The sequence below is a fragment of the Cetorhinus maximus genome, chromosome 12, assembly GCF_964194155.1.
Source record: "Cetorhinus maximus chromosome 12, sCetMax3.hap1.1, whole genome shotgun sequence".
In the NCBI taxonomy this organism is placed as follows: domain Eukaryota; kingdom Metazoa; phylum Chordata; class Chondrichthyes; order Lamniformes; family Cetorhinidae; genus Cetorhinus; species Cetorhinus maximus.
Genome location: NC_135890.1, coordinates 70,461,729 through 70,488,618, shown reverse-complemented (window position 1 = coordinate 70,488,618; position 26,890 = coordinate 70,461,729). Strand labels below are relative to the sequence as shown.

General features: G+C 45.1%; 1 protein-coding gene across 1 annotated transcript in view; it reads right to left on the bottom strand.

Annotated features, from left to right (window-relative positions):
* Positions 1-26,890, bottom strand: part of sxph (saxiphilin) — a 124,822-nt gene that overhangs the window by 68,630 nt on the left and 29,302 nt on the right. The window contains exons 5-7 of the mRNA XM_078552849.1: positions 17,460-17,622; positions 15,375-15,439; positions 3,083-3,240 (exon numbers count right to left, since the gene is read on the bottom strand). Coding sequence (XP_078408975.1) covers positions 3,083-3,240; positions 15,375-15,439; positions 17,460-17,622 — 386 coding nt within the window. The remainder of the gene's footprint in view (positions 1-3,082; positions 3,241-15,374; positions 15,440-17,459; positions 17,623-26,890) is intronic.

Sequence of the window (26,890 nt, the reverse complement as noted above, 5' to 3'; positions counted from 1 at the left end):
TGTTTCTCTCTCCACAGATGCTGCCAGACGTGCTAAGTTTTTCCAGCATTTTCTGATTTCATTTCAAGAGACGTGGAGAGGGTTCCAGAGCTTAGGATCTAGGCAGCCGAAGCAATCAAAATTGAGGATGTGCAAGACAGCGACTTTAGAGCTGTGGAGGTCTGGAGGAGGTTACAGAGACAGGGAGGAGCGAGGCAGTGGAGGGATTTAAACACGGTGCTAGTTAGATATGGGCAACAGAGTTTTGGATTACCTCAATTTTCTGAAGGCTGCAAGGTGGGAGGTGGGCCAGTGGAGCATTGGAATAGCCAAGTCTGTAGGTGACAAAGGCATGGGTGAGGGTTTAAGCAACAGATGAGCTGTGATGGGGCAGAGACAGGTAATAGTGTGAAGGTTGAGGTAGGCAATCTTTGTGATGGAGAGCATGTGGACCTAGAAACTCAGCTTGGAATCTAATAGGGCACCAAGATTGTGAACAGTGTGGTTCAGCCTGAGACAGTGGCAGGGTTGGGGATGGAATGCTTTGCAAGGGAACATTCCATCCCCAACTCAATTCTCAACTTTTAATTGGCTGAAATTGCAGAATATCCAGTACAAACATCATGAGAAATCAGGGGCAGTGGAGGAGTCGAGAGAGGGAGGTGGTAGCATGGTGGTATGGTTACTGGACTAGTATTCCAGAGATCCAGGCTAACACTCTGGGGACCTGGGTTTGAATCCCACCATGGTAGATGGTGAAATTTGAATTTAATAAAAATCTGGAATTAAAAATCTGATGACAACCATGAAACGATTGTTGTTAAAAACCACCTGGTTCCCTCATGTTCCTTCCTTCAGGAAAGAAATCTGCTATCCTTACATCAGACCCACAGCACTGTGGTTGACTCTTAACTGCTCTTTGAACAAGGGCAATTAGGGATGGGCAATAAATGTTGGCCTAGCCAGAGACTCCCGTTCACATCCCATAAACGAATAAAAAAAAAGGTGGCGGTGTTGTCAGTGTACTTGTGCAACCCAAAGATGTGTTCATCAACCCAATGGAAGATCCAAAAATGTTGCTGAACAGTGGCATTTAGATGACAAAGAGGAGGGGCCAATAATGGATCCTTGGGGAATTGCAGAATTAATGGTGTTGGAGCAGGAAGTAAAACCATTATAGGAGATTCTGTAACTACAGTTCAATAGGTAAGAGCAAAACCAAGTGAGGGCAGTCTCAGTGAGCTGAATAATGGAGGAGAGCTGTTAGAGGAGAATGGTCAACCATAACAAAGAGAAGGACTAGGGACAGTCACAATCAAATAGTGCGTCACAGGAGCAGGGGTGGGCCATTTGGCTCTTTGAGCCTGTTCCGCCATTCAATAAGATCATGGCTGATCTGATTGCGGTCTCATTTCCATTTGTGACATGCTAATTCACATTGTTTCTCACATCATCAGAAGCAGGGAGCTTTCGACATTGAATTAAGAGGGTTGATCCTGCACTTCCATCTGGGTGCCAATTTGTCATTGGCTTGGAGTCCCAACATCCCAGAATGAACGAAGTGGGAGGATGGGGTTATGGAATAGACCTAGTCCAAACAGGAGTGCAGTTTCCAAGCAATGACCCTCATTGGAAACTATGGACTAACTTCAGTGCTCCCATATTCCCAACAGGGCCCCTTTCTTGACAGGAGCACCAATCAGTGACAGGACAACAGAAAAGTAGCACCAATTTTCCACCTGTACTCCTTCAGCCTAAGCTCCCCTCTAGGGGGATAGGATAATTCGATAGGCTATAAAAAGGGTGACTGATTAGTTAACACTCAAAAACCAGTGTTTTTATTGCCTCCATTCATGTAAAAATACAGAACCTGGGGCAGAAAATAATCCAGAATTGAACATATATCACCATTCCTTTATTGAGACCGAGTCAAAATGTTGGAACTCACGACTTTGCAGCACCACAAAAGCTGCAGCGGTTCAAGAAGGCAGCTCACCACCACCTTCCCAAGGACAACTAGGGCTGGACTATAAACTCCGGGCTTGCTAGTGATGTCTGCCTCCCAAGGTTGAAGTTAAGGAATCACACTAGTCTGCGCTAAATGCCGAGTGAAAAACTTACAGCAGGGTTTCTTGGTGAGCACTATGTTTTAATGAGGGATTTGAAATGAACCTCGCCTGTATAACAAGTTGCTTAGCTGGTCTGATTACTTGAAAAAGAATCATGTGTCATATACATCTCAGTAAAGACACACATAAGTGACACACTGATGCATCCTAACTCAATACTGCACTGATTTTTTTAAACAAACATTTACCAGACACTTTTTCATAGAAGACTGCTGCACTCCTTTAAGTCCTAGAAGTGTGCAGAGATTTATTTGAGTGGAAAAAATGAGGAGGGGCAGTAGAAAATAAAGGGTGCAATTCTAAAGGGGATGCGGGAACAGAGAGATCTGGGGACTATATGCACACAAATCATGGGCTTCAAAAGTAAGCAAGTCACGGTGCACTTTTTAAAACACTGGTTCAGCCTCAACTGGAGTATTATGTCCAATTCTGGGCACCACTCTTTAGGAAGGATGTGAAGGCATGAAAAATTCATGAGAATTGGTTCAGGGATGGGGAACTTCAGTTATGTGGATAGATTGGAGAAGCCGGGGCTGTTCTCCTGGAAGACGAGAATTAAAAGGAGATTTGATAGAGCTGTTCAAAATTATAAAGGGTTTGAACAGAGTAGATAGGGAAAAGCTGATCCCACTGGTGAAAGGGTCAAGAACCAATGAACACAGATTTAAGGTGATTGGCAAAAGAAGCAACAGCGACGTGAGGAAAAGCTTTCTAATGAGTGGTTAGGATCTGGAATGTACTGCCTGAAAGTGTAATGGAGGCAGATTCAATCATGGCTTTCAGAATATGAAGAGAGAAACTTACAGGGCTACGGGGATAAGGCGGGGCAGCGGGACTAGGTGACTTGCTCTTACAAAGAGTCGGCACTGCTGTAACCAGTTTATGTTTCTAAGTTGTCATATAGTTATTAACAGACAGATCATCGATCAAATAAAACAGTCCTGGTCCTGTCACATAGCAGTGGGTTAATGTACCTGAGCCACAGCAAGAAATTTCCGTGTCATCTTTCTGTAGTTGTATCTGGTCACAATGGCATTGCCGGGCCCCCGTCCAAGATTACATTTTCTGAAATCCTTCAGATTGGCCTGGGTTCCATCAGTGCAAAGCAGCTTATATTTGGTTACTTCTGATGCTGAGGAGAATAATTAGACAATTGTTTGTCTTAGAAGGCACATAACAGCGCGGGAAGAGACCTCAGACTTTAACTCTGGATTCCTTCCTATTATCTCCTATCAATTTCCCATTTACTATCAGGTTTTTATCTCTTCTAATTTTTTGGTAACCAGACCTATGTAATCTGAGTTTTCCCTGAGTCCATTTCCGTGTGCATTGTGGCTGTTGCTCTGGACCTGAACCCATCACTCTATATCCACTTTCACTCTGTTTTTACTTCTATTCTATAGAGAATTCCAAATATTCACCACCCTCTGAGTGAAGAAATTCCTCTTCATCTCAGTCTTAAATGGGCTGTCCCTTATTCTGGGGCTGTGGGCGGAATTTTCTGTGCTTATTGGTGTTGGCCGTCATGGCGGGTGTGAGCAGGCAAAATGGCAGGGAAACCAAAAATCAGTTTCATGTCATCGTGAAACTAGTTTGCGATTGTCTGCTCCACCCATCAATGGTGGGCCGCTTTTCCTGCTCCTGGACGTCGGGAACTTCATTTTCATACATCTGCAGATCATTATAAGCCCTGCCCGCTGGAATCATCCCCCACTTCAAATTTACCACCCATGTTGGCAGGAAAACACGCCAGTGCACAACACATCTTGACAAGTGTGACATGCAGAAGTCGGGACTTGCTGTCAGGGCCTTGTTCACATTGTGGGCATCCAAGGAGCAGAGGATGCTGCAGCCCGACTGCAATGGGACCCTGGAGGAACACATGCATTGCATGCTGCGTGGATTCTGATGGACACGGCTCTGCCACAAAGCTGCTCATGGAAGGTGGAAGATCACCATTGAGGGTCTGTTTCAGGACATCAGTGTCTTGGCCATGACCTGCTGCGGATGATTGTAGAGGGGCTGGAGAGGGGGGGGATCTTGCTGTAAGCTGGAGAGGAAGGTGTACTGCAGGGGGTGGTGAGGTTGGGAGGGGGGGAAGGGAGTACAGGGGGAGGAGGGTGTAACAGGTAGAATGCGGCAAATGGGGAAGTAGGTGTAAGGGGGGAGGAAGGTGTAAGGGCAGGAGTTCGTAGTGGGGAGTCTAGGGGGAGGAAGAAGTCTGGAGGGAAGAAGGAGTAAGGTGGAGGAAGGGGCAAGGATGGAGGAAGGAGTAAGGTTGAAGGAAGATGTAAGGGGCAGATGTCCAGGTGGATGTGCAAGGTAGCGGTCTATGGAGCAATTGACTGGGGAGCGAAATGAGAGTGGACTTGATAGAAGGGAATGGTGAGAATGAGAGAGGGCAGAGTGAGCCGGTAGGGTAGGAGGATGAAGGTGCGACGATGTCGTAGAAGTGATGGTGATGGCACTTGGTGGGGACTCGGAGGCAGACACAGACCCTGGGGGTGGGAAGAAGGCTGGGGAGGTCAATGTGGATGAGGGTGGGATTCTCAGGAAGGTAGGGAATGTGCACGTTCACCTGGGCATCCGGGAAGAAAAGAGTTCTGGCTGGTAAGTGATGGTGGGGGGGGTGGAAGGTGATGCCGGTGGGGGGTCAATGGTGAATGGGGGAAAGGACATCAGTGATGAAGGGAGGGGAAAGGACAGGGGAGCTAAAGACATACTTCACCAGTATCATTTTGCAAAATTGAAAGTGAAAGGAGCCTCGTGTTGGGCGGGAACAGTTGCAGCATGGGAGTGAAATCAGTGGGTGGGTGGATTGCCGGCCAATGCAGATAACAATGGAGGAGATCCCCAGCAGGCAGCATTGAAAATATTCAGGACATTGAAATGAGTGTAATGGAGGAAGGACCTATGTGCTTGGGAGAGTGCTTGCATGAGACTCTGAAAGGCCCTGTCACACATACACTTCTCTTTCCAGAATTACTCATGGGCTGGCTGCGTGCAGCTGAACTGCTAGCGGGGGAGGATGCATGGGGAGGATTTGCGTAGCCTGTAAATGAATCTAAAAGGCACCCCTACACATTATTCAGTGAAAGTGAATATATTTTCAGATTATAAAGTGAGAAAATGTGTTCATCCATGTAACCACTTGAGATCAGAAATTCTTAACTTTTCTAGGCCTACCACTTCTTCTAGGTGCTGCCCTGACATCTGCAGCAGGGGTGGAGACAGCCTGTGCAATGTTGGCCCCGTTGCCTCTGATGACTTCAGCATGGGTCCTCTGGAGAATCGAGGCCTTGGGGGCCCCGGCTTGCTTTGGCCGTCCTCCCGTGGGCCAACTGCTCCCTCTGTGGTGACAGAGGATAAGGTTGAGGGGACTTGGAGGAAGAGGACAGCCTCTGAGATTCATGAGTGGATGACCTAGGGGCATCCAGATGCCGCTCCTCATCCCTTTGCGTTCCCTAATACCCGGCCTGATTCTTTTAGGGGAAGGGGCACCTGGAGGGTTATCAAGACGCCCTGTTTCCCCCTCGAGTTGCTACTGCAGGAACTCACCCATGGCCACTGAGAAGGAGTGCAGGTCTGCACGCATCTCCGCATTCTGCTGGACCAGGGTCTCCATAGTGTCCGCCATACGTCACATGGAGACCTCCATTCGTGCACAGGTGGGCACCACTTAGACCATATGATGTAGGAGCAGAAGTAGGCCATTCGGCACATCGAGTCTTCTCTGCCATTCAATGAGATCATGGCTGATCTGATAATCCTCAACTCCACTTTCTTGCCTTTTCCCCATAACCCTTGATTCCCTTACTGATTAAAAATCTGTCTATCTCAGCCTTGAATATACTTAAAGACCCACCCTCTACAGCCCACTGCGGTAAAGAATTCCACAGATTGACTGGTTGATCCCAGGTATGGAGGCCCAACCTACTCAACCTCTCCTCATACCCGGATTCTTTGGACTGCCTCCAATGCCAGTATCCTTATATAAGGGGACCAAACTGTTCACAGTATTCTAGGTGTGGTCTAACTAGTGCCTTGTATAGTTTTAGCAAGACTTCCCTACTTTTATACTTCATTCCCTTTGAAATAAAGGCCATCATTCCATTTACCTTCGCTATTACCTGCTGAACTTGGATATTAGGTTTTTGGGATTCGTGCACAAGGACTCCCAAATCCTTTTGTGCTACACCCTTCTGCAGTCTTTCTCAGTTTAAATAATATTCAGCTCCTCTATTCTTCCTGACAAAATGCATAACCTCACATTTTCCCACATTATATTCCATCTGCCGAGTTTTTGCCCGCTCACTTACCCAATCCATATCCCTCTGTAGATTCCTTGTGTCATCCTCACCACTTGCCTTCCCACCTATTTTCGCGTCATCCGTAACTTGGCAATAGTACATTCACTTCCCTTATCTAAGTGATCAATATATGTTGTAAATAACTGAGGCCCCAGCACTGACCTCTGTGGCACTCCACTAGCTACAGGTTGCCATCCTGAAAATGCCCCCCTTATCCCAACTCTCTATCTTCTATTAGTTAGCCAATCCTCTATCCATGCTAATATCCTACCCCCAACACCTTGGGACCTTATCTTATTAAGTAGCCTTATGTATGGTACCTCGTCAAACGTCTTTTGGAAATCCAAACATATTACATCTACTGATTCCCCTTTATCTATCTTGCTTGTTACCTCCTCAAAGAATTCTAATAAATTGTTAGGCATGATTTCCCCTTCATGAAGCCATGCTGACTCTGCTTGATTAGATTATGTATTTCTCAATGCTCTGCTATTACCTCTTTATAATAGACTCCAAAATATTCCCAATGACAGATGTTAAGCTAAGTGGCCCATAGTTACCTGGTTTTTTGTCTCCCTCTCTTTTTGAATAAGGGTGGTACATTGGCTGTTCTCCAATACTCTGGGACTTCTCCAGAATCTAAGGATTCTTGGAAGATTACAACCAGTGCATCCAATATCTCTGTAACTACTTCCTTTAATATCCTAGGATGCAACCCCTCAGGTCCAGGGGACATATCGGCCTTTAGCCCCATTAGTTGCCCTAGTAATTTTTCTCTAGAGATGGTTATTGTATTTATTTCTTCCCTCCATTTTGCCCCTTGATTATTTAGTATTTTTGGAATGCTATTTTTATCTTCTACTCTGAAGACAGAAGCAAAGTGTTAATTCAACTCCTCTGCCATTTCCTGGTTCCCCATTATTATTTCCCCAGCTTCATTCTCGAAGGGGTCTATGTTCACGTTGGCCTCTCTCTTCCTTTTAAAATATTTAAAGTAGTTCTTACTGTCTGTTTTTATATTACTTGCTACTTTACCCTCAAAGTTTAGTTTCTCCCTCTTTATTATTTTTTGGTCATCTTTTGTTGTTTTTAAAACTTTCCCAATCCTCTGGCTTACTACTAATGTTGGCCACATTGTATATTTTTTCTTTCAATTTGATACTGTCCTTAACTTGCTTGGTCAGCCATGGTTGGTTTATCCCCTTCTTATAATCCTTGTTCCTCACTGGGATATATCTTTGTTGAGAGTCATGAACTATTTTCTTAAACGTCTGCCATTATTCATCAACCGTCTTTTCTGCTAAACTGCTTTCCCAGTCCACTCCAGCCAACTTTGCCCTCATTCCATTGTAATTACCCTTAGTTGAGTTTAGTACAGTTGTTTCCGACCCAAGTTTCTCATTCTCAAGCTAATGCTAAATTCTACCATATTATGGTCACCATTTCCTAGGGGATCCTTTACTCTGAGATTATTTACAAAACGTGCCTCATTACACATTACCAGTAGTCTGAACCCCGGTTCAATTCACAACATATTGTTCTAAGAAACTGTCCCAAATACACTCTATGAATTCTTGCTCATGGCTACCTCTGTCAATTTGATTTTCTCAATCTACATGAAGATTAAAGCCACCCATGATTAATGTACTGCCTTTTTTACATGCCCTCATTATCGCCTGATTTATTCTCCATCCTACAGTATAGCTACTGTCAGGGGGCCTATAGACTACTCCCATCAGTGTCTTTTTCCCTTTGTGATTACTTACCTCCACCCATATGGATTCTACATCTTCTGATCCAAGATCCTTTCTTGCTATCGTACTTATTCCACCTCCTACTAACAAAGCTACCCCACCACCCTTTCCTTCCTGCCTGTCCATTCGAAAAGTCACATAGCCCTGAATATTTAGTTCCCAGCTTCGATCTCCTTGTAACTGTGTCTCCATAATGGCTACAAGATCAGGCCCTTAACCTCTATTTGTGCTGTTAATTCATTTATTTTATTCCAAAGACTACATGCATTTAAATAAAGAGCCATTATTTTTGCCTTTTTACCATTTTTCCCCTTTTGACCCTAATTGCTGCTTTTTAAAAATGTTTGTACACTCTGTCCCTTCCTGTCACACTCTGGATATCATTATCTAAATAGCTGCCCTGCAAGGCTGCCATGTGGTTTTGCCTTGTAAACCTACATACCCCCTTGCCAGAAGCCTCCCCTCCTCTGTTTAGTTCAAGCCCTCTCCACAGCCCTAGTTATTCAGTTTGCCAGTACACTAGCCCCTCGAGATGGCTGTGGTGGGGAAGAGGCCACAGTCCACCTCCTCGTGGAATGTGCCTTTGCAAAGGTCTGGAGAGAGATGCACTGGTCTTTATCAAGGTTCATCCCAAGCAGCTCTATGACACAGGACTCTGTGCTCTTTAGGCTGTTCCCAACGGCACACGCCAAGACAAACACCAGCTGCAGCTGGAGGATCATCAACTCGGTGAACGACGCTCCTTTGGCTGCCCAAAACTTGTTGGTCTTACAGTGCAAAGACTTTTCCCGACCGAGTGTTTCAGACTGGCACATTTCAAGGTCTAGGACTACATACTAAGGGATGCACTGAAGCTTGAGGCAGCCATTGCAGTGCTGCAATGAGGAAAGGTCGTTGCCTAAGACCTTCCAGCCATAGTGCATAACCTCACATTTTCCCACATTATATTCCACCTGCCAAGTTTTTGCCATATCCCTCTGTAGACGCTTTGTGTCATCCTCGCCACTTGTCTTCCCACCTATTTTTGTGTCATCCGCAAACTTGGCAATAGTATATTCACTTCCCTGATCCATGTCATTAATATATATTGTAAATAATTGTGGCCCCAGCACTGACCCCTATGGCACTCCACTAGTTACAGGTTGCCATCCTGAAAATGCCCCTCTTATCCCAACTCTCTGTCTTCTATTAGTTAGTCAATCCTCTATCCATGCTAATATACTACCCCCAACATCATAGGTATATTACATCTACTGGTTCCCCTTTATCTATCCTGTTTGTCACCTCCTCAAAGAATTCTAATAAATTTGTCAGGCATGATTTCCCCTTCATGAAGCCATGCTGACTCTGCTTGATTATATTATGCATTTCTAAATGCTCTGCTATTATATCTTTTAAAATAGACACTGACATTTTCCCAATGACAGATGTTAAGCTAACTGGCCTATAGTTACCTGTTTTTTGTCTCCCCCTTTTTCTGAATAAAGGTGTTATATTGGCAGTTTTCTAATCCTCTGGGAATTTTCCAGAATCTAAGGTTTCTTGGAAGATTACTACCAGTGTATCCACTATCTCTGTAGCTACTTCTTTTAATATCCTAGGATGCAACCCATCAGGTCCAGGGGACTTATCGGCCTTTTGCCCCATTAGTTTCCCGAGTACTTTTTCTCTAGTGATAGTTATTGTATTTATTTCCTCCTCCTCCTTTGCGCTTGATTATTTAGTATTTTTGGAATGCTATTAGTGTCTTCTACCGTGAAGACTGATGCAAAGTATTTATTCGACTCCTTTGCCATTTCCTGGTTCCCCATTATTATTTCCCCAGCCTCATTCCCTAAGGGGCCTATGTTCACTTTGGCCTCTCTCTTCCTTCTTATATACTTAAAGAAGCTCTTACTATCTGTCTTTGTATTACTTTCTGGTTTACCCTCAAAGTTTAGTTTCTCCTTCATTATTTTTTGGTCATCTTTTGTTGGCTTTTAAAACTTTCCCAATCCTCTGGCTTACCACTAATCTTTGCCACATTTTATGTATTTTTCTTTCAATTTGATACTGTCCTTAACTTCCTTGGTTAACTATGGTTGTTTGATCCCTTTCCTTGAATCCTTCTTCCTCACTGGGATATATCTTTGTTGAGAGTCGTGAACTATTTTCTTAAACATCTGCCATTGTTCATCAACCGTCTCTTCTGCTAAATTGCTTTCCCAGTCAACTCCAGCCAACTCTGCCCTTATTTCTTTGTAATTACCCTTATTTAAGTTTAGCACAGTTGTTTCCAACCCAAGGTTCTCACTCTCAAACTGAATGCTAAATTCCATCATGTTATGGTCTCTGTTTCCTAGGGGATCTTTTACTCTGAGACTATTTATTAAACCTGCCTCATTACACATTACCAGATCCAAAATAGCTTGATCCCTGGTTGGGTCCATAACATATTGTTCTCAGAAACTGTCCTGAATACACTCCATGAATTCTTGCTCTTGCCATCTCTGCCAATTTGATTTTCCCAATCTACATGAAGGTTAAAATCAGCCATGATTAATGTACTGCCTTCTTTACATGCCCTCATTATCTCCTGATAGCTACTGTTGGGGGATACCTATAGACTACTCCCACCAGTGTCTTCTTCCCCTTGTTATTCCTTACCTCCAGCCATGTGGATTCTACATCTTCCGATCCAAGATCATTTCTTGCTATCGTACTTATTCCATCTGATAATAACAAAGCTACCCCACCACCCTTCCCTTCCTTTCTAAAAATCACATACCCCTGAATATTTAGTTCCCAGCTTTGATCTCCTTGTAACCATGGCCAGAACATTCCTGAACAAGCATAAAATGACGTGCGATATTTTGGTCAGCAGGCACGCACAGGAGATGGCAGCACGCCCGCCAACAATTAACAGGCCTATTAAGGCCATTAAAGATCTAACTGAATACATTTTTCGCTGCCCGTCCAACATTACGGGTGGTGAGCAGGCGAAAAGGCCAAGTGGCCTTTGGAGTTTTTGTAAGCCCTCATTCACGGGTGGGAGGAGGTTTCAATCCGTCATTAAAAAAAATAAACCATTTTCAAACTAATTTCTAACATGTCACATATGGCTATAAGATCATACCCATTAACCTCTATTTGTGCCATTAATTCATTTATTTTGTTCCAAATACTATGTGCATTTAAGTAAAGGGCCATTAATTTTGCCTTATTACCATTTTTTCCCCCTCTGACCCTATTTGCTGCCTTTTTTTAATGTTTGTACACTCTGTTCCTTCCTGTCATGTTCTGGGTATTATTACCTAAATAGCTGCCCTGCAAAGCTGCCATACCCTATTGCTTTGTAAGCCTATGTATCCCCTCTCCGGACCCTTCACCCCTTCTATTTAGTTTAAAGCCCTCTCTATGGCCCTAGTTATTCGATTCACCAGGATACTGGTCCCAGCGCGATTCAAGTGAAGCCCATCCCACCAGAACAGCTCCCTTCTACCCCAGTACTGGTGTCAGTTCCCCATGAACTGAAACCCATTCTTCCCACACCAATCTTTGAGCCACGCATTTAACTTCCTGCCTTTACTTACTCCATGCCAGTTTGCCCATGGCTCAGGTAGTAATCCCGGGATTATTACCTTGGAGGTTCTGCTTTTTAATTTAGCTCCTAACTGTTCAAATTCTTTCAGCAGAACCTCCTTTCTAGCCCTACCAATGTCATTGGTACCAATGTGGATAATGACAACTGGATCCCTCCCCTCCCACTTCAAGTTCCTCTCCAGCCCTGAGGAGATGTCCTTTACCCTGGCATCAGGCAGGCAACGCAGCCTTTGGGATTCATGCTCATGGTTGCAGAAAACAGTATCTATCCCCCTAATTATACTGTCCCCTACCACTACTACATTCCTATTTCCTCCCTACACTTGAATGGCTCCCTGTACCACGGTGCCGTAGTCAGTTCACTCATCCTCCCTGCAGTCTCTGCTCTCATCCACACAGCTTGCAAGAACCTTGTAATTGTTGGACAGTTGCAGGGGCTGAGGGTCCTTGAACGCTACCCCCTGGATCCCCATTCCTCCCACACCTGCAGTCACACCCTCCTGTCCTTGATCACAGCCCAAATTTGAATGACCTAATCTGAGGGGTGTGACCGCCTCCTGGAGCAAAGCGTCCAGGTAGCTTTCCCCCTCCCTGATGTGGCACAATGTCTGCAGCTCAGACTCCAGCTCCTTAACTCTGATCCAAAGTTCCTCGAGCCGCAAACACTTACTACAGATGTGTTCGCTCTGGATCACCTTGGTGTTCAGCAGCTCCCACATGCTGCAGCAGCAACACATCACCCATCCTGCCATCACTATTGTATTTTAATTAATTAATTGCTCTAGTATCCCTGCTCTTTACGCTTGAGAATTCCCCCGCTCTTTACACTTTATTCTAATTAATTTCTTTACACACCAGTATCAATCTTATAGTTAACAAGCTATTTTTAAGAAAAAGAGAGGAAAAAAGGCTAGAGATCTAAACACAAACTAAAGACCTTACTTTTACTTTAAAGACTAGAAATACTCACCAATCCTACTCACCAATCAGTTGCTTTCCCTGCACTCGTGTCACACTGTCACATGATTTGGGATATATCCATCACTTTTAAGTAAACTTTTATTAAATCTTTAAAAACCTACATGAAACCTCATCCCGCCCATGGATGAGGTTTCATGCTTTCTCGGAAGCCCGCCAGGGCTCCCAGCCTGCCCGCCAAGGTTGGATGGGCATGTCCATTAACTAGTCTAATTACTTTCCAAATGGCCTCAATAGGTCATTGACAGGTCAGTGGGTGCACAGCTGATTTGGCTGCGCCCCTGCCGACCTGAAAATTGAAACGATGCGTGATGACGTCGGGAGTTCCGCCCGACGTCATCCCGCGTCATTTTACGTGTCGGCGAGCGGGCCCCGCCCCTCCGCTCGCCGACATCAATATCCTGCCCTAGGGGGCTTGACAAGGGTTGATGCTGAGAGGTTGTTTTCCCTTGTGGGAGAGTCTAGGACAAGAGGGCATAATCTCAGAGTAAGGGATCGTGAGGGAGAATTTCTTCTCTCAGAGGGTAGTGAATCTGTGGAATTTTTGTCTGCATAGGGCTGTAGAAGCTGGGTTGTTAAGTATATTCAAGACTGAGATAGACAGGTTTTTAATCAGTAAGGGAATCAAGGGTTATGGGGAAAAGGCAGGGAAGTGGAGTTGAGGATTATCAGATCAGCCATGATCTCACTGAATGGCGGAACAGACTCGGTGGGCTGAATTGCCTACTTCTGATCCTATGTCTTATGGTCTTATGCATGAAAACAGATAGAGAGAGTGTGAGCAGGATGCATGGCACTATGTGGAATGCTTTTATGTGAGCAAAGGCATGGACAGGATGAGGATGCAAACTCAAGAGGATATGAGCCTGATGGAGATGTGAGGGTGTGTGTGAGTTAGTGGTGTTGTCCCTGGAGGTGTCAAATCCCTGTGGATGTGTGATGGGTTTGTGAGTATGTGAGTTGAGAGTGCTGAGAACAGTGACTTACCCAGGCGGAACAAAGATCATTCAGCCTCTTTCTGCACTGGGTGGCTATCCTCTTTTGCAGGGCACCGATGCCATCACCTTCCATGCTGGATTCATGACCTTGCTTGCTGGCCTTCGCCCAAAGCTGGGGTAGTGGACTTCGTGCCAGGTCTCCACTGCATCCAAAAGGTGACCCAAGGATATGTCGCTGAAGCAGGGGGCTGCAGTCTTCTTGCCTTTTGGGCCATGTCTTCTGTGTGGCAGTCTTGGGCTAGAAGCACTGAGAGATGTACGTGTGGCTGCACTTTAAATATGGCGCCCAGCGTGAGGGAGCGGCAAGGTGATGGTATGATGGGCAAATCATAGGCCGCCTGCCAGTGAAAGGGTGTGTTTTCCCAGGAATGCATGATTAATGAGGCAGGATTGGGACAATACAGCGTGAAAACCCATCATTGCAGCCTGTAGGTAAAAAGTCCTTTTTCCCGTCAGCTACCACTGAAGGGGCATTGGTGAACCAGCTGGGTTTCCACAGCAATTTGGCAGTTTACATAGCAATTTTGGCTGGTGCTAGCCCACAAATGATTAGATATCATGAATTGAAATTTGCCATGATGGGATTTCAACTCTCAACCTCAAGATTTCTTGTTCAGACAAAACCGATACAGACGCCATGCTCCATGTAATCAACTGATAAAGAAGCTGTTCCTAATTTCAACAACTGGGCTATGTACCCAATCTTGGTTATAATAGGGCAGACAATATTCTGATCAAAGCACTAATAACTGGTCAAAATTACTGTCTTCAGTAACTGCGTGTAAACATCTGAACCCACCGGTAGTCCTTATCAAGCGATTGACCATGATTTTCTTTCAGAAAGTTGTGGGCTGCGTGTGTCCAAGTTTCTATTAGGTGCTCAAGCAGATGAGAGTCTTAGGCTTCCAGCATTTTCAGTTTTTGACACCCTTACAAAATTTGCCAACGAGCCACATAAGGAGACATTAGGATGGGTGACCAAAAACTTGGTCTTAGAGGTAGTTTTTAAGGAGCTTCTTAAAGACAGGGAGGAGAGAGAGGAATTCCAGAATTCCTCACTCAGACAGCTAAAGGTACAGACGCCGATGGCAGTGATATTTGAATAAAAGGTAATTTGTTTCAAATACCTTCCCTGGTGACTAATTCCACAAGATTTGGCCTTTCTATAAAAGGTTCCACCTGACTTCCCTTCTTACTCCCAATCACCTAATTTTAATGGATCAATGCTGTCAATGCCCATTGTAATCTTCAAAATTTAAATTGCTATTTTCAAATCTTCTCTTTCCTAACAGAACAAATCCCAAATTCTCCTTTTCGCCGTAATTTAAATATCTGATAACTGCTCTCCTCTGTTCCTGCTCAAAGAGCAGTAATATTCAACCTATGACAACCAAAACTGCACAAATCTCAAAATGGGACTTAACAAGGGCTTTCTACAGCAGACTGCCAGTCAACCGCTGACTGGTGACATTTTCTAACCTCTTCAAAGAGAAGGCTGTTACACAGCGATTGTGGCAGCCTCGCAGTCTGCTGCTATACCAGATACTGCCACATGGGGAGCTAGTGTACATGACAAATCTCTGGCTAGAATACTTGAGCAAAACAAAACCTTGAAGGAAATAAAAACATGTGAAGTGTACTTACCATTGATGTTGACCAGAGCTGTGCTATCTAGAAAGGCAACATCACTATTTTCCTTTTCCAAACACCTGCAAGAAAATGCCAGAAATTATAAGCATCTTAGAAATTTTCTACCTGCTTTAAGCACAGAATTCTGCCATACAGATGAAGCAGCGAGTGATAGAGCTAAGCAATTCCACAACCAACAGATCAGATCTAAGCTCTGCAGTCCTGCCACATCCAGTCATGAATGGTGTTGGGCAATTAAACAACTCACTGGAGGAGGAGGCTCCACAAATATCCCCATCCTCAATGACGAGGGAGCCCAGCATATCAGTGCAAAAGATAAGCCTGAACCATTTGCTACAATCTTCAGCCAGGTGTGCTGAGTGGATGATCTATCTCGGTCTCCTCCTGAGGTCCCCAGATCGCAGATGCCAGTCTTCAGTCAATTCAATTCACTCCACATGATATCAAGAAATGGCTGAAGGCACTGGATACTGCAAAGGCAACGGGCCCTGACAACATTCCGGCAATAGTACTGAAGACTTGTGCTCCAGAACTTGTGCCCCTAGCCAAGCTGTTCCAGTGCAGCTACAACACTGGCATCTACCTGGCAATGTGGAAAATTGTGCCCAGGTATGTCCTGCACACAAAAAGCAGGACAAATCCAACCCAGCCAATTACTGCCTCATCAGTCTACTCTCGATCATCAGTAAACTGATGGAGGGGGTCATCAACACTGCTATCAAGTGGCACTTGCTTAGTAATAACCTGCTCACTGGTGCTCAGTTTGGGTTCTGCTAGGGCCACTCAACTCTTTTCCTCATTACAGCGTTGATTCAAACATGGACAAAAAAGCTGAACTCCAGAGGGTGGGTGAGGGTGACTGCATTTGACATCAAGACAATATTTGACCAAGTGTGGCATCAAGGGGTCCTACCAAAACTGAAGTCAATGGAAATCAGGAGGAAAACTTTCCATTGGTTGGAGTCATACCTAGCAATAAGGAAGATGGTTGTGGTTGTTCGAAGTCAATCATCTCAGTCCCAGGACATCGCAGTGGGTGTTCCTCAGGATAACATCCTAAGCCCAACCATCTTCAGCTGTTTCATCAATGACCTTCCTTCTATCATAAGGTCAGAAGAAGGGATGTTCGCTGATCATTGCACAATGTACATTACCATTCACGACTCCTCATATATTGAAGCATTTGTCCATATGCAGCAAGACATGGACAATATTCAGGCTTGGGCTGATAAGTGGCAAGTAATGTTCTTGCCCCACAAGTGACAGGCAATGACCATCTCCAACAAGAGATATTCCAACCATTGCCCCTTGATGTTCAATGGCATCACTGAACCCCCACTATCAACATTCTGGGGCTTACCACTGACCAGAAAATTAACTGGACTAGGCATATAAATACTGTGGCTACAGGAGCATATCAGAGGCTGGGAATTCTGCAGAGGGTCACTCACCTCCTGACTCCCCAAAGCCTGTTCACAATCTTCAAAGCGCAAGTCAAGAGTGTGATGGAATACTCTCCAATTGCCTGGATGAGTGCAGCACCAACAACACTCAAGAAGCTCAACATCATCCAGAAAAAGCAGCCTGCTTGATTGGCACCCCATCCACCAAAATAAACATCCACTCCCTTCAACACCGATGCAGAGCGGCAGCATTGTGTACCATCTACAAGATGCATTGCAGGAATTCACCAAGGCTCCTTAGACAGCACCTTCCAAACCCACGACCACTACCACCTAGAAGGACAAGGGCAGCAGATAAATGGGAGCATCGCCACCTGGAAATTCCCCTCCAAGTCACTCACCATCCTGATTTGGAAATATATCGCCGTTACTTCACTGTCGCTGGGTCAAAATCCTGGAACTCCCTTCCTAATAGCACTGTGGGTGTACATACACCACATGGACTGCAGCAGTTCAAGAAAAAAGGCAGCTCACCACCACCTTCTCAAGGGCAACTAGGGATGGGCAATAAATGCTGGCCCAGCCAGTGATGCCCACATCCCATGAATGAATAAAAAAGAAAGAAGCATGCAGCAGTCTAGTTGGCATGGGTTAGGCCCCCCTTTAGATAACGTACCTGAGTGCACCTTCGGAACCATAGTAAGGCTCATTGTCTGTGGTTTCACAGAAGTAATTTCTGTCTCTGTTGTAGGATTTCTTACCACGGCAGAGCATGCAGAGGTTGGGGAAAGAGATCCCTGCCCCTGGAGCACAAGCTGCACTGAAGAACTTACTGGTGGCTGTGAAATCAAAGGAAATGCTATTAATGGTCTACCAAAGATTTCAAACACATGCCTAGCACAGTTTTCAATCCCTGTTTCATTGTTTGGACTAAGAACAATTTTGAAAGGACCAATTTGAAACACAGGTCAATAAATTATTGGGTTTGTGCCTGTTAATGTCCCACTGATGCCACCTGTTAGAGCTGGTTTTCTCAGAGAACTAGCTGCACGGTGCTCTGCAGTGGAAGGCCACAGTCCTGGAATAGGTCTTCACTTCAAAAATCCTTTATTGGCTGGAAAGTGCTTTGGGACATCCTGAAGTTGTACTTGAATACCCATCCCAAGTAAAATGGGAACAGGAGGAGACCATTTAGTTGGAGGCCGTGGAGCTCCACCATTCAGTTAGATCATGGTTTATCTGTACCTCAACTCCATTTATACACATTTGATCCATATCCCTTGATACCCTTACATAACAAAAATTTATCAGTCTCAGTCTTGAGTATCTAATTCAGCGGTTCTCAAACTTTCTGGCTAACTGACCCTTTTCTAATAGATTAGTAATCATGGAAATACCAGCACATCTCCAGGGACCAACGTAAGTTATAACACCAGACAATACACATAATATGAAAGTGCTGTACGTGAAGAGAGTTTTCATAATGCTTTTAAAAATACAGATATCTACTTACAGATATTACAGAGGTGGGTTTGCCCACTTCCCACTGCAGATGTTGTCTATCCCTGGCAGGAGCAAAAAGAGAGCAGGATCACAGAGGAAGAGCAGGATCATGGGGAGAGAGCAGGAGCACAGAGAGAGAGAGCAGAAGCATGGGGAGTGAGCAGGAGCACGGGGAGAGAGAGCAGGTGCAAGGAAAGAGAGCAAGAACATGGAGAGGCAACAGGAGCACAGACAGAGCAGGAGCACAGAGAGGGAGCAGGAGCATGGAGAGAGAGCAGGAGCACAGGGAGAGAGCAGGAACACAGAGAGAGAGCTGGGGCACAGGGAGAGAGAGCAGGAGTGCAGAAAGAGCAGGGGTATGGGGAGAGAACAGGAGCACAGGAATAGAGCCAGAGCACAGAGAGAGAGCAGGAGCACGGAGAGAGAAGGAGCATGGGGAGAAAGCAGGAGCTCAGAGAGAGCAGGAGCACAGGGAGAGTGAGCAGGTGCAAGGAGAGAGAGCAAGAACATGGAGAGGCAGCAGGAGCTCGGACAGAGCAGGAGCACAGAGAGCGAGCAGGAGCACAGAGAGAGCAGGAGCATGAGGAGAGAGCAGGAGCATGGAGAGAGCAGGAGCACAGAGAGAGAGCTGGGGCACAGGGAGTGAGAGCAGGAGCGCAGAGAGAGCAGGGGCGTGGGGAGAGAGCAGGAGCACGGGAATAGAGCCAGGGCACAGAGAGAGAGCAGGAGCACGGAGAGAGCAGGAGCATGGGGAGAGAGCAAGAGTTCAGAGAGAGCAGGAGCACAGGGAGAGAGAGCAGGAGCACAGGGAGAGAGAGCAGGAGTACAGGGAGACAAAGCAGGAGCATGGGGAGAGCAGGAGCATTATGGGAGCATTAAGGAGCAAGCAGTAACCCAGAGAGAGCAGGAGCATGGGCAAGTGGACTATAGAGATTGCTGGAGCCCAAGGGGAGCATGCATTCAACAGATTCTTAGAATATATCTGCAGGGCCGCAAGGTCCACGGGCCCCAGTTTGAGAACTACTGTTTTTTGACCCAGCATCCACTGACTTTTAGTATAGCATAAAAGACATAGCTTATGACTGGCAAAAACAAGTTCAATGACAGAGTCATGTTGCACTTTGAGATATTGCGATTATTCCTCCTGGGTCAGGGAAAACTAAGGTTTCAAGTCCATCAAGGGTTTTGAAAGGGTGAATCTTGAATGACCATCTCCTCTTGTTAGGGAGTCAGTAACAAGGGTTGATTTAAAATGATCACTAAAATTGAAGGATTGAGTTTAGGAGAAATTTCCTACGCAGACAGTTGTTCAGAGTAGGGAATGCTTTTCCACAGGGAGTTTTTGAGAAACACAACTTTGCATCTTTTAAGGGAAAAGAAGGTTAAAAGTTTAAACAGAGGAAGAAATGGGGCTTGGTGGAGGGAATACAGATTCGTTTTGGATTTTTCCAGCAAATTGTTGGCACAGACACATGTTTTAACCCTGTATAGAGCTAGAAAAGATTGTTTGGCGGTTGATAGGAACAAAAGCAAACAAATTATGCTCTTGATTTGCGTCATTCCTACAGGACATTACCTTGTGGACGTCCACAAACTAATATCAGTGATACATTGCTAACAGTATGTTCACAGTAGGCAACAAGAGATTAAAAACTTGTCTGTCTGCCTTTTGGTGAAAACAAACTGTTCTGCCAAATCTATTCAGTCATGCAAACTGTACTTCGCTTGATCATGAAAAATCTAAGAGTAATCATTAAGATGTGTCACAAAGCCTTGATTAATTAGATACAAGTGAAACTTCTGTGTAGATTACTTTTAATTGTCAACCCAGTAATGCAGTGGGGAGCCAGGGATGGAATGGAGTGGGTAAATTACATATAGATCATGTAATTACATATGGGTCCACGAGACTAGGGAAGTTAACACTGCATTTATTTTGCAGAACCACCTCCTGAGCTGGTATCGTTGTGACTTTATTATTGGGTTGGCCAGCAGGCTGGCCTGCTAAAGGAGCTTTATTTTATAATTGAGACATTGCTTTGTGAAAAGGCTGGATTTTGTGGGAGGCAACTAATTTGTGGCTCACGTCCATGATTGCCCTCCATTAGGGACAGCGGGCAAGTTCAGGAGGTGGGATCTAGAAGTGGCGAGCCCCATTTAAAAGGCACGCATCAGCCATCAATTTACCTGCTGGCAGACTGGATAGAGTGTTTAGTGTTCAGCAAGCAGTCATGGAAGAGTGGCCTCATGATTCAGCAACACCTCTCTGGAGGTTCTGAGAGAGGTAGTGAGAGCCTGGAGGAACATTTTCTTTCTGGAGAGCCACAGGAAGAGACCTGCCAGCGCTGACATGGCTGAAGGGATGTCAGCAGCTGCAGTGTAGTGAGCAGGTCATGGGCCGAGCGCAGGGATCGCTTCAGTGACCTTCTGAGGTCTGGCAAGGTGATTAAGATGCAACATCCAGCTGACAGATATGAAGTATCTAAGTAATTACATAATGAGCACAGCTGAGCAGAAGGGCCTTAAGGCAGGCCTTGTCTGGGGAAATGAGGAATTGTGTGCCCAGGTCAACTTCTCACCCAAGGAAAGGATCCCCAGCAGCTTTAGCAGGATGTTGAATTAACCCCATGGACAATAAGTTATCAGGATCAGTTAATGTGAATGTACCTCATGGACAGTAGGTTGCCAGGAGCAGTATGTATGAATATACCTCATGCTGTTATGATGGGAAGTGTCACCATCTTAACATGTTTGATCTTTGCCTTTTGGAAAAGTTAGAGTAGTCATTCTGGGGGTAGAGTGGCCCACCTTACAGTGCTGAAATTAATGGAGGAGGAGGACCATGACAGGGCAGGCAATCGACAAGGGTGAGATGGCCGTGTCCGGCGGAGAGAGGGTAAAAGCTTCTTGTCCTGTCCATGCAATCATCCTGGAACAGCTTCCTCATTCCTGCAGCCATTTCCACTAGAGGACAATTGATAATCAGCCAGATGTCTGATGAAGCAGCTACTGCGAGATAGGAGGTTGAGTAACTGATGTGTTCTCTCTTCCACAGGACCAGTGCTGGAGGAATGGCACCATCTGATTGTGGAGGCTGTGCCAACCTCAGAGGAAGAGATGCACTCGGAGAATCCACTGTCACTGGAGTCCAGCACACCCTCCACCAACACAGATACACACAGCCTGGTGGGACCTCAGGTGACTCAGAATGGGAGAGCATCGCATCACATGTGAGCAAGAACAGGTAATGAAGACAGAGGCAGCTGTTGGCAGTGTCCATTGGAAGATGAAGGACAGTCTCAGTCGATGATCACCTGGCCAGAGATGCTAAGCCTTGGGGGTCATATACAAAGTGGGCGCTTGTGGAACAGTAAAAGGAGATGTGTGGCCATCTGTCAGAGTTCCCTGAGGCAGTGTACACCCTTCCGCAGAGAATGGAGGAGTCCATTCATGGTATGAGCACGGCAATATCTCAGGAATATGAGCACATGAGCTCTTCCATTGCAAAGTTAGCCACCATCATGGAAAGTCAACTGCAGCAGTCCTACAGTTGGATGCAGGAGCAGGACTGGCATGAACGGAATGTAAGGTTCATTCTGCAGCATTGACCACTCTATTTCAGAGATGCTGCATAGATGGGCAGCCAAGTTTCCTCCCACTCTTGGGGACATGCAGGAGCGCTGTAAAAGGGCTGAGGCAGACCAAGATTATGTAGATTGGGTTATTCCTGAAGGGGCTCCATCTTCTGATGCTGGCCCTCAGATCCTCTGTCGGAGACACATGCAGTACCTCAAGCACCTATGATTGGGCTAGCCCTGCACAGGTGCACTGGCACAGCCTTGGGCAGTGCCAATGAAAAGAGGCACCAAGGACCACAAGGACTGGCATACCTGCCTTCAAGACACTAATTTGAGCATCCTGCCTGCACATTGTCTCCAGCCAGAGGAGGGAGCACCCACAGAAGTTCCAATAAGGCAGCATCACTTTGGGGTTCTCTTGGGTGCAGCTCGTAATGCTTCTATCAATTGCAATAGTCTAAAGATATATACGTGTCTCTTGGTGTCCTGTAGTCATAAAGTGGCACCAGCCACTTGCTGTCATCCCACACAGGCTGCTGCTTTTGCAATGTCCCAATGGTAATCACCTGACACATGTAAGGGTCCAAAAACTACCCATTTCATTCCATTATCATTTATGCAATTGATAGAAGCATTACGAGCTGCACCCAAGAGAACCCCAAAGTGATGCTGCCTTATTGGAACTTCTATGGGTGCTCCCTCCTCAGCAGAAAGGATTTTTCACACCACTTTCAAGATGGATGCTGCAAAAATGGATTTGAGATAAACACAACTAGACAAAGAAAAACATGCAAAATTCACAATATTCTTAAAATTGACTCCAAAACAATCACCATTGTTTGTTTCAGAACATTAGTACAACTGGAACCTTCAAGTGTTTGACAGCCTATTACTACTCTTATCTGGATCATTTGGACTTATGCCTAGACAGTGAGTGAGTCATCTTATGTAAATGCACATTCTGGCGACACTGGTTTTTCAAAGATGCATTCAACATTATGCATTTTGCTGCCAAGATGGAAAACTGACAAGAAAATGAAAATGTCTCCCTTCACCATTGCTCTATGCATAATATCAAAAGCCAAAAAGTGAATAATCCCTTAACCCTTTGAGCACAACAACAAAATTTTGAACAATACAATAAGAATGGTACTTCTTAAGTTTGTTACGACCAAAATGGGAGGAGTGCACTGTCTGTCTCGAGCTCCATTACTCCATGGGTCACAACACATATTTAAATGATTTTTCCAGCTAATTATATAGTCAAATATGTGCTTTCCCTATTAATCTCAGAATGACCATTCAATGACCAGTTTTCTTCAATAAACCACAATATTATTAGTTTATTATAAAACCAGTCTTGTTGAAAAGAAAGGCAAAGCTTATTAACGTATAGCGTGAAATATTAAAATATTCTAATTACTCTTCCGAAATATCCTAAGTCACACACGCACACACATGCCAATAAAGAATAAAATACAAAGAGATGAATTCTGCCAAAGGTTAACAGTCAATGATTCAAAGGGTAAAGGATAGACAGCGAGTCCTTGAAATGGGGTCCAGGTTATTCGGTTAGTCTCTCAGCGCTGGTCTGCGAAGCAATCAATGACTTTTGCACTGCTTTTCAGGTGGACTCGAGGAACACTTGCAGGTACTCAATTCCAGCGTGTAGAGCAACTTAGGAGCAGCTTATATTAACTTCTGGCAGTGGACTGGCTCTGGACTGCAAAAAGGCTGTTGTCTTCTTTCCACAAGTAGCTGATCTTTCTTTTTGAAAGCAAAACCAAAACCAGCTTTTAAACAAAAACAAAAATACCTGGAAAAACTCAGCAGGTCTGGCAGCATCTGTAGAAGGGAGCACAGTTAACGTTTCGAGTCCGCATGACTCTTCAACAGAACTAAGGAAAAATAGAAAAGGGGTGAAATATAAGCTGGTTTAAGGGGGGGGGGGCGTTGGGACAAGAGAGCTGGATAGAGGGCCAGTGATAGGTGAAGGTAACCAAAAGATGTCACAGACAAAAGGACAAAGAGGTGTTGAAGGTGGTGATATTATCTAAAGGAATGTGCTAATAAAGAGTAGAAAGCAGGGCAAGCAAGGTACAGATAGCCCTAGTGGGGGTGGGGTGGGGTGAAGGAATTGAAAAAGGCTAAAAGGTAGAGATAAAACAATGGATGGAAACACATTTAAAAATAATGGAAATAGGTGGGAAAAGAAAAATCTATATAAATTATTGGAAAAAACAAAAAGGAGGGGGAAAAATCAGAAAGGGGTGGGGATGGAGGAGAGAGTTCATGATCTAAAATTGTTGAACACAATATTCAGTCCGGAAGGCTGTAAAGTGCCGAGTCGGAAGATGAGGTGTTGTTCCTCCAGTTTGCGTTGAGCTTCACTGGAACAATGCAGCAAGCCAAGGACGGACATGTGGGCATGAGAGCAGGGTGGAGTGTTGAAATGGCAAGCGACAGGGAGGTCTGGGTAATGCTTGCGGACAGAACGAAGGTGTTCTGCAAAGTGGTCACCCAGTCTGCGCTTGGTCTCTCCAATGTAGAGGAAACCGCATTGGGAGCAATGAATGCAGTAGACTAAGTTGAGGGAAGTGCAAGTGAAATGCTGCTTCACTTGAAAGGAGTGTTTGGGCCCTTGGACGGTGAGGAGAGGGGAAGTAAAGGGGCAGGTGTTGCATCTTCTGTGGTTGCATGGGAAGGTGCCGTGGAAGGGGGTTGAGGTGTAGGGGGTGATGGAGGAGTGGACCAGGGTGTCACGGAGGGAACGATCCCTACGGAATGCCGCCAGGTGGGGTTGAAGGGAAGATGTGTTTGGTGGTGGCATCATGCTGGAGTTGGCGGAAATGGTGGAGGATGATCCTTTGAATGCGGAGGCTGGTGGGGTGATAAGTGAGGACAAGGGGGACCCTATCATGTTTCTGGGAGGGAGAAGAAGGTGTGAGGGCGGATGCACGGGAGATGGGCCGGACACGATTGAGGGCTCTGTCAACCACCGTGGGTGGAAAATCTCAGTTAAGGAAGAAGGAGGACATGTCAGAGGAACTGTTTTTGAAAGTGGCATCATCAGAACAGATGCGACGGAGGCGAAGGAACTGAGAGAATGGGATGGAGTCCTTACAGGAAGCGGGGTGTGAGGAGCTGTAGTCGAGGTAGCTGTGGGAGTCGGTAGGCTTGTAATGGATATTGGTGGACAGTCTATCACCAGAAATTGAGACAGAGAGGTCAGGGAAGGGAAGGGAAGTGTCAGAGATAGACCATGTGAAAATAATGGAGGGGTAGAAATTGGAAGCAAAATTAATAAAATTTTCCAGGTCCAGACGAGAGCATGAAGCAGCACCAAAGTAATGAACCAGCTTTTAAACACTGTTTTCCAACCATTGTTTTCTTTTTTCAGAGCCATAAGCTACTATTTGACCCCTTTGTACACAGTCAACAGGGTCAAGAGGTTTCCAGCTTCTTTATGACTACTTAATGACCTTTTCTTGTAAAAAGTTGGCCTTTCCAGGAATAGCAATCGGAGTCCTGCATTAACGTTTTAAGGAACAGTGTCTTTTAAAACATAAGTTCTTCCAGAATGTTCTTAGTCCTTGAAGATGAACCATTTTCCATGATCAAAGTGCTCATGACAAGTTTATAAAAGATCTTCAATGATTCAATGCACTGTATTATCTAATATAATGGTAGAATTTTCACATATTTTCACACCCCAAAATGCTTCATAGCCAATAAAGTGCTTTTGAAGCATAGTCACCTCTGTAACATAGGCAAATGCAGCAGTCAATTTGCACGCAGCGAGGTCCCACAAACTGCAACAAGATAAATACTCAGATAATCTTTTTAAAGTGATGCTAAACACCACAATTCGATCACCTGTTCATTGTCATCGGCTGTCTCTCAATTCAAGATGATGTCTCCTCAGGGCCGTAAGTTTCTGCCATGGGTCTTCATGTTACAGAAAAGGCCAATTCTCAACCCGCTGATCTTTGGGGACATGGGACAGAATGTCCTATGAGGTGGTGGGATCCGTGTGCAGCATTCCTTCTCTTTGCTTCTCTGCTGCCACTCTGGACCCTGGTAGCAGCCTGCATGTGACTTCATTTAATGTGGGGACCTTGGGCTGCCATCATTGTCCATACAATCTTGACGGGTTGGTGGTCAGATTTTGGTGAGAGGTCAAATCACGATGACCAGGACCCCTTGCCACTGCAGTCTTCTTCCACCTTCACAGCCGGTAAGATACAAAGTTTTCTTTTGCCTGTTCTGCAGTTGATGACTTTTTGGACGACACATTGTCTGGCACCTCCTCCTTATCTTGCCACCATGGTGGCCTTACCAGGAGTGAAGAGATGCCGACAACATTGCTTAGGGTATTCTTGAAATGCACAAGCCTACACATAATGACAACGTGATGATCCATGGGGAAGGTCACCCGTTAATCTTCTATACACAAGCTGAGTCTACACAACCTGTCCTCATAATTGAATCTTTTTAGGTAAATCTGCGATGTCTAGAACTGGACAGATGGGGTCTGCAAAGAACTCTGTACAGCCGTAATATAACTTTGTCCCCTTTGTATTCTGGTCCTCTTAAGATAAAGGCCAATTCCATTAGCCTTTTTAATAATTTTTGGTGGTTCTCCACAAGCTATCAGTGATTTATGTAATTGAACCCCTAACTTTGCTCATCCACAATTCCTAGTTTCTCACCATTTAAAAAATACTCTGATCCCTATTTCTTATGTCCAAAAAGGATCATCTCACATTTTCCCACATTGAACTCCATTTGTCCACTCACCTAATCTATCAATGTCCCTTTGCAACTTTCTACTCCTCCCCATCAACATTATTTACTGTCTATCTAATTTAGAAATATGGTTTTCCATCCTTTCACCATTTACATATATAATGAACAGTGGAGGCCCCAGTACAGGTCACACCCTGCCAACTTCACAGAATCACAGAATTGGGACAGTGCAGAAGCAGGCCATTTGACCCATCAAGTCTGCACCAGCTCTCCGAGT